This window comes from Olea europaea, unplaced genomic scaffold (assembly GCF_002742605.1).
Source record: "Olea europaea var. sylvestris unplaced genomic scaffold, O_europaea_v1 scaffold3041, whole genome shotgun sequence".
Classification (NCBI taxonomy): domain Eukaryota; kingdom Viridiplantae; phylum Streptophyta; class Magnoliopsida; order Lamiales; family Oleaceae; genus Olea; species Olea europaea.
Genome location: NW_019249099.1, coordinates 1 through 8,594, shown reverse-complemented (window position 1 = coordinate 8,594; position 8,594 = coordinate 1). Strand labels below are relative to the sequence as shown.

Below are 8,594 nucleotides of genomic sequence, written 5' to 3'. Positions count from 1 at the left end.
TCTCTAATAAAGCCGCTCCAACTGAGTTTGTCGACTTCTTCTTTAAGTGCCTCATATCGCTCTGAATTGAGGGCTCGTCTTTTCTGCAGACGTGAGGCGCAGGAGGAGTTGATGTTAAGGTGGTGGCAACTGACCCTTGGATTATTCCCACCATGTCCTCATACTTTCAGGCGAAGACATTTAGGTTCCTTTTCAGGAAGTTCATCATTTCTTCTTTCACTTCGGGGGGTAGCGCTTTCCCTATCCGCAAGACCTGAGTGGGGTCTTCATGGCTAATGGGGAAAGTTTCCAGTTCTTCCATTGGAGTCACATTTGATTCGAACTCGATAATTCGAGGATCTAACTCATCAAGAGGGTGCCCTTCTTCAGGGGCCTCTACCATGTCGACGTCTTCCTCCTATTCGAAGGTATGCCCTTGTTTGGGGGCCTCGAGCATTTCTATGTCCATGTTGGTTTCATCGGCGCCTATTATGATGATATTAATAGTGCGGGGTTCGAATTTTTGTAGAGAGTTGAGGTAACATGCCTTTGAACCCATTTGGTCACCTCGCACTGTAGCAATCCCCTACATAGTTGGAAGCTTCATACACAAGTAATGGATGGAAGTAACCGCCCAAAGATCTTTCAAGGCGGATCGACCCAATACTCCATGGAAAGCTGATATGTGGTCCACAACCAATAACTCCATGAAGTGGTGAGCCACTAGGGGGCTAACCCCATCTCGACGGGTAGAGTAATTCGCCCTCATGGGACGATGTTGTCGCCAGTAAACCCAAATAGCGGGTCGGTCATGGGGATCAACTCGTGTTCAATTTGTATTTTATCAAAGGTGGATCCGAACAGTATATTTACCGAGTTGTCATTGTCCATGAGCATGCGTTTGAGCCCGTTTCGAGCCACTACGACTCTTACCACTAACGCATCACAATGGGGGTGGTGAACTTCTTGTGCGCGATTGGTCTCTATGTCGCCTTTCTCCCCTATTCGGGGAGGTAGACCTGCGGGGGTATTCTTTCCTTCGCGGGTTCCTCCGATTTGAGGATCAAGGAGCATCCCTACATTTGCTGGTGTCCTGTCCGTAAAGTTGGTGAAAGGTGCAGAACCTTACCCCTTCCAGGGGCTTGTTTGGTCGCTTTTTTTCCTTTCGATTGTTTGTTCCCCCGGATGATCCTACTTCGGCACGAGCATTTTCATATGCTAGCACTGATACTGCATTTAGAGTGGCTGAAGCCAATGCCTGCCCCGAATGTGGGGGTTACTGTGTAACCTGCTTGGAGCCATTGTTGGGTGACGAGGTGTGATGTCGATCCTCGACCTACCTGTCGCTGAGATGGAGGGAGTCTCTGCGCTGCACGATTTCGATGGTCAATCATTTCTTCATTGACAATCTTCACCCTCATCATTTCCACTCATTCGTCATAGGTAGTGGGATTCTTGCTATGTGCATCCCTCCAAAACAAAGTGTTTATGTTGAGACCACATTTCAAAGCTGAAAGGGCCTCTCTATCAATGACTTGCTCGCAATATGTGCTTTCGTCAGTGAATCTGGCGAGATAACTTTTCAGCGTCTCGCCAGGAACTTTTCTCATATCTTGCAAGCATTACACTGGAGCCTCTCCTTCCCTTCGTAGAATGTATTGGTTAAGAATTGCCTTTTTCAAGTCTGACCAGCTTCTGATGCTTAGGGATGGCAACCTACTATACCACACTTCGGCAACTCCGGTGAGGGTTAGATGGAAGGCCCTACATTTTAGCGCTAGTGAGGCCCCTCTAAGACTCATCTGCGTCATGTACTTAGTCAGGTGTTTCTGTGGGTCCCCCTTTTCTTCATACTTTGGGATTTTAGGGGGCATGAAATTTGCAGGTATCGGAAAGCTTCAAATTTCTTTGGAGAATGGGAGGTTGTCATCATCGTCATCAATTTCGTAAGAGCGACACGGCCCTTCAGAGCCTTCCCCCTCTAATGTATTTTGGGGAAGTAGGGGTGTCTCTTCTCGACTATCACAATCCACTAGGTTTCTCCTCTCTCGTCTATTCCTAGGCGGAGGAGGTACTTGTTCTTGCTCCTGCCCTTGCCAGGCTGATCTTTGTACGGAGTGGACCCTATTGCTAGGATTCTGCCATATTCTGTCGAAGACACTGACAGATCTTTGTGGTTCGTATTCTAGTGGGAAGTTCTCTCCTAGAGGTGATTCTGCTGGTTGACTTCCTTGCGCGTAGAACATCACATCTACACCCATTTCTCTTTCAAGGGGGTGTGCCCGAAACTAGCTCGAATGGTGAGGCGCATGAATTTCTTGAGCTGGATATGATCCTTGAGGCATCTGGGAGCCCTGATGACCTCGAGCCTGCATGAAAAATTCATGCATCGCCACATTCTAAGCAGCAATGTCCCTCATTTTGACAGCTATTTGAGTCATTCCTTCGATGAGCATTGCTGTCCTTTTGCCTCGGTGACGCCGGTGATGGGGTCTCCGATGCTTGACATTGGTCCTAATTACCTCTTCTTCAGAGGCATCCTTGTGCCCTTCAAAATTTGCATCTTCATTGCTATAACTCATTTTGTCTACTTTTTCAAAGGTGCTAAGAATTTTGTAGGTTGACTTTGTTCTTTTTCAAGAACGTGCCCTTTTCAAGATAAGTCGATGGTTTGCCGGTGATTTTTTCGACGGGCAATGTGGAATTTTTTGGATGGAAAGTTTCCCACAGACGACGTCAATCTGTTGAACTCGAGAATTGGACCATCCACGTGGCCAACTGATCTTTGTACGGAGCGGACCCTATTGCTAGGGTTCTACCCTATTCTGTCGAAAACACTGACAGACTTTTGTGGTTCGTACTCTGGTGGGAAGTTCTCTCCTAGAGGTGGTTCTACTAGTTGGCTTCCCTGCACGTAGGACGTCACATCCACACCCACTTCTCTTTCAAGGGGGTGTACCCGGTGCTGGCTCGAATGGCCTCGGTCATGAGGCACAGGAGCTTCTTGAGCTGGATATGATCTTTGAGGCATCTGGGAGCCCTGATGACCTCGGGCTTGCATGAAAAATTCACGCATCGCCACATTCTTAGCAACAATGTCCCTCATTCCGGCAGCTATTTGAGTCATTCCTTCAATGAGCGCTGCTGTCCTTTTGCCTCGATGACGCCGGTGATGGGATCTCCGATGCATGACATTGGTCCTAATTACCTCTTCTTCAGAGGCATTCATGTGCCCTTCAAAATTTGCATCTTCATTACTATAACTCATTTTGTCTACTTTTTCAAAGGTGCTAAGAACTTTGTAGGTTGACTTTGTTCTTTTTCAAGAACGTGCCATTTTCAGGGTAAGTCAATGGTTTGCCGGTGGTTTTTCCGACGGGCAATGTGGAATTTTTTGGATGGAAAGTTTCTCACAGACGGTGTCAATCTGTTGACCTCAAGAATTGGACCCTCCACGTAGCCAACTGATCTTTGTACGGAGCGAACCCTATTGCTAGGGTTCTGCCCTATTCTGTTGAAAACACTGACAGAACTTTGTGGTTCGTATTCTGGTGGAAAGTTCTCTCCTAGAGGTGGTTCTGCTGGTTGGCTTCCCTGCGCGTAGGACGTCACATCCACACCCACTTCCCTTTTAAGGGGGTGTGCCCGATGCTGGCTCGAATGGCCTCGGTCATGAGGCGCAGGAATTTCTTGAGTTGAATATGATGCTTGAGGCATCTGGAAGCCCTAATGACCTCAGGCCTGCATGAAAAATTCACGCATCGCCACATTCTGAGTAGCAATGTCCCTCATTTCGACAGTTATTTGAGTCATTCCTTCAATGAGCGCTGCTGTCCTTTTGCCTCGGTGACGCCGGTGATGGGGTCTCCGAACCATGACATTGGTCCTAATTACCTCTTCTTCAGAGGCATCCCTGTGCCCTTCAAAATTTGCATCTTCATTACTATAACTCATTTTGTCTACTTTTTCAAGGGTGCTAAGAACATTATAGGTTGACTTTGTTCTTTTTCAAGAATTTGCCCTTTTCAGGATAAGTCAATAGTTTGCCGGTGGTTTTTCCGACGGGCAATGTGGAATTTTTTGGATGGAAAGTTTCCCACGGACGGCGTCAATCTGTTGACCTCGATAATTGGACCCTCCACGTGGCCAATAGGTAGCAACTCCACGTAATCTTCCTTGAGCACAATAACGCACGGTCAGAAGCACAAGGCTGAAACCAGCGGTGGTGGCGACGGTCGCATAAAGGGGAGGAGAATATATATTTTTTAGTGTGGAGAGCTAAGTTATGAGAGTTTCATTACCTTTTCTCTTGTCAAACCTTAGGTATTTATAGACGTGGCGTACCGTTGAATGTGGGACACGTGTATGCATCTGACGGCGTAAAGCGCCTGTTCATAGGCATCAATCGACCGCGTCTAGAGCGGACAGTCAATTAGCTCTTCTGAGTTGTGTTGACCTAAAGTCGATATGTTACATCAACTAGATCTATGGAGACGTTACATCGATTGATCCTCGGAGGCAGAGAAGATCCTAACAGATATCTTTCTGACAGTAGCGGTGGAGAGATCTACTAAGAGGGTACTTCGAAGCGCACAAAATTTCGAAGTTGAGGGACACTTCGATTACTTCAGTGGATCTACTCTTCACCATGCAGCGTGTCATGTTGAGGTCGTCCCACTTCGTATGATACTTGTCACTTCGAAGAGTGGTATAACCTTTATTCCGAACTTCGGATGGGTATCTATCACTTCGAAGAGTGGTGTGACCTTTGTTCCAAAGCGGTTAGATCAGGTGTGTAACATAAAGCATTGCCTCTCTCCTTTAGTTCAGGACAAGCAAGGACATAGCACCGGTATATTCAAGAAGATTCATATACACAAACTATACAAGCATTGTCCCAAAAATTGAGACTAGCAAGAGCAATACATGTGAGGGAAAAAAAGATGTAAATAAACACGAAATCTGTGAAAAATAGCTCAACACGTGTTCATGAAGGACCGGGTTAATGTAACATGTTTGAGGATACATGCACACACTAATGACATTTGAATCCACCGCAAACTGATAATACAATGATAAGAATCAAAGCGATGATGATGGCGAGGACAATAAGTTTTATCTTCATATTCTGAAACCACATCTTTCTCCTCATCTGGGTCCCTTGTGTCCTAAAATCTTGCGCCTGAAATAAAGCCATAATGCTCATAGCATCATCTAATAGACAACAGTGCAATAATTTAAAATCTGAGGGCAAAGGCTGAAATGCGGCAAATTAACAAATTCCATAGAATTGTGAAATCCCCAAGGAATTTCATGAAGAAATTTATAAAAGCTAAAAAATCCCAGTTAAAGAGTTGCTCATGCCCAAATGGCTTCAGAGCCCATCAGCTTAGCAAACTAATAAAATTCAATACCATTGTCTATCATAAAAAGACAAACCAGAAACCTAAATCCAAATTTCAAAATTAAGGGGCTGATCCTAAAGTAATTAACAGAAATAATCTTGTAAAACCTAGACCAGATGGCACTTAAGCATTTGATAGAATCTAATAAAATCTAGACTACACAGAAGAATTCATCATAGATCCAAGGCACAAAATGTAACTAATTGCTCTATCAGCATTGTACCTCTACTTTTGATGTTTTCATACTTTTTCTTCACTAACATTGTCATCATTGAGCTATATACCTTGCTGTCAAGTCCAAACACACAGAAATATTAAAACTATAACCCCTAAATGTAATTTCATTGAAAACTGTTACTTTACATGGCTTCTAAAGGTAGCATCTCATTAGATAGCTAATCCCCAAGTCCACTAGTAGAATTCATAGTCAAATGAGCTTTTCAAAACATAATGTTCAAGACTCTTCATGCAAAGGAAGAAATGCACGTGCGTTTACAAACCTGAGATCGAAGATTCTCAGTTTTATCCACTAGAAGCTCAATTTTCTCTCCTCGATCAAGAACCTGCAGACACAAAAGCCTCAATGACAAAATTTGCACCATATTTCTGAATCTTAGTCTTCTCACATCATCATACGCTTGATTGTAGAAATCTCACAAGATGGACTAATAAATACAAAAAATGTTAAATGCACTTTACCTTCTCAATATTTTCCATCATCACCCCTTTGACTTCTGAAACCTGAGCCTTTACCTTTGCAAGCTTGTTGATCTCCTCTGGATGATCCACACAGTACTGCATTTGCTCCTTCAATTTGGGCCTAAATATTTGTCATGATTTTGATAGACAGCATTCATTAATTGAAATTTTATCCCAAAAAAATCAAAAAACAAAAAAGGAAAGAAATATAGCCCCTATTAGTTCGTAGATAAAAATCAATTTTGTAGTAGATTTTGATAAAAGTAGATAGAATGTGTGGTTGAAAAGTTGTACGTTCATGACATGTATGATTATAATTAATTTTTGACTTTGACTTAGATTCTAATTCGTTTTAAGCCAAATCAAACAGGGGCATAGCTTCAGGGTGGAAAAGAAACATCAACCCTTAACTCTCAATTCATGCAATTAACAGTTGTAGTAGACTCTCCGCCTAAAAAGAGAATGAAATATAATTATATGGAGATTACCCAAATTCTCTATTCAGGCTGTTAGCAACAGCTGTAGCAGCCTTTCCTCCACTATATTTCTTGGTGAAATCCTCCTTAATTCGCTCAAGAAATGCCATAGGAATCTGTCTGCCAACAGATTCAACAGCAACAACACAATACGCTGTCATTCAGATATAGAAAAAATTAGGCCAGCTTTAGAAAAAGAAAAACAAAAATAACATAAGACCGGGACAGACAAGATAGAGTTCGTGTATTGCATAGTTGTTAATCTTCAAGCAAACTGATCTACCTTTCTAGGTGAAAGATTATAAAAACTTGACAACTTTATTTCTTCTTCTGCATAGTTGCTATTTGCGAAAATCAGTCAAAATCTATGCAAAAGTTCCAGTCATTTAAGTTTTCAAAGATGAGGGAAAGATGGAATGGAATTATTGAAATCAGGTTAATTCAAAATTAATAAGCATGGCAAGCAATGGCCTACATAAGTCAAAGCAAAAACAAAATGCAATTCATGACACTTCCACTACAAGATAATATAAAAAGGAAACATGAAGAAAATCACTATAAAAATATACGATAAATTCAAAATATAAACAGGTAGAGCAACGTAGAAGAAGAAAATGAATGTGGCTGGCCGTGGAGTTAAATATAGCATACATTAAAAACTGCATTCTTTCAACAATGTAAAGATGCATGGTCAAAGGTTTAACAAGAGTTAAGAAATCAAGAAACCAATAGGAAGGATGGAACTTTAGAAATCTATTTAAATTACTGTCAACTGTACATTAGTAGAAACTAATACCAAATTTCTAATATACTAAATTGATAGTAGTTACCATGTTAAACAGTTTACAGTATATTGAAATCAAGGTTGTTACTTTCATTTAAGAAAAAATACAAAAACTCTAAAAGACATAAGAATTTCAACAGCAAGGCATTGATTGCAATTACTAATTAGAAAACTTAACAGTAAAAAATAGTAAAGCTCACCCCAGTAAAATAAGAAAATAAAAAACCCTCAATAACTTCCTGCAGTTTCATACTTTAAAATTTAATTATGGAAACGTATAACACTATATTAATTTCAAAATATTAATTTCAAAAGGTAACCCAGGCAATTTCTCAATTTCTGCATGACCATACAGTGAGGCCGAACAGAACAATTACTGAGCAGTAATACATGGGGCTGGGGTGGGGCTGGGGCTTCAGGTGTGAGGGGGAAGGGGAGTTTCCATATTTGATTAACCAGCATTCCGCAGCATAATACAAACCAGAGTGCACAGAAAACTAGATTAGTATGGCAAAAATGAAAAGGATGAAATCAACAGTGTGAGATCTCTATGACTATCAATTGTTTTTATCTAAAACAAACAGAAAAATCAGATTGACTAGTTGTGGAATTTTATGACCGCTGTCCCAAATAAATACTTATTTCAAGGGCTGATTCTTAAAAATAACTTTCAAATTTAACTAATATTTAAGCTTCGAATAAAAAAAGTAATAGAACAGAACACGCAAAGAAAAAAGAATATATGCATCCATACATCGAATATATAAATACCCGACTGAACAGGAAATTCAACAGATTAATCAATAGATCGGGAGAAGCGCTTACTGAATCCATCCTCAACAAGGTAGTTGAAAGTGTGACCATCGCAGTTGTAGGTGAACCTATTGTTGGTAGCGGGGAGTTTCTGTAGGCACTGCGAGGCTATGCTAGTGAAATTCCCCGTAAACTCCGTGAACTCTGCAAGGATCACTGTCCCCCGCGCCACGAAGCTGTAGATCAACGACTGCTGCCCCATTTCCCTCTGCTTCAGTGACCCTTAAAAAATCACAAATCTAGAATCCAGAGAGAGACTGACGTCGGAAAGATAGAGTCAAAGTATATATAACGGAGTTTTGTAGAGAGAGAAAAATATATGGTGAAGAAGCGTGACGATACGGGGAAGATGAGCTCGATTATTCTTTATTACAGGGGTGACTTTGGTGCGAGTTGTTTGTAAAATGAACTTGTGGAACAGTGGAATTACAGATATGC

The 8,594-nt window shown here is 41.6% G+C and overlaps 1 protein-coding gene across 1 annotated transcript; it reads right to left on the bottom strand.

Annotated features, from left to right (window-relative positions):
- Positions 1-4,908: 4,908 nt before the first annotated feature.
- Positions 4,909-8,548, bottom strand: LOC111384899 (vesicle-associated membrane protein 722). The gene is made up of 5 exons (XM_023009240.1): positions 8,169-8,548; positions 6,572-6,713; positions 6,084-6,204; positions 5,885-5,947; positions 4,909-5,161 (listed from the first exon to the last, which is right to left on the bottom strand). The coding sequence occupies exons 1-5, from the start codon at positions 8,356-8,358 to the stop codon at positions 5,015-5,017; spliced, it is 663 nt and encodes a 220-aa protein (XP_022865008.1). The 5' UTR covers positions 8,359-8,548; the 3' UTR covers positions 4,909-5,014.
- Positions 8,549-8,594: the final 46 nt, after the last annotated feature.

Coding starts and splice junctions, on each gene's coding strand:
- LOC111384899 (XM_023009240.1), bottom strand. CDS start 8,358: ATGGGGCAGCAGTCGTTGATCTACAGCTTCGTGGCGCGGGGGACAGTG. Junction 5,948..6,083: donor TGATGGAAAATATTGAGAAG/GTAAAGTGCATT, acceptor TTGTGTCTGCAG/GTTCTTGATCGAGGAGAGAA. Junction 5,162..5,884: donor CTGAGAATCTTCGATCTCAG/GTTTGTAAACGC, acceptor GCTTTATTTCAG/GCGCAAGATTTTAGGACACA.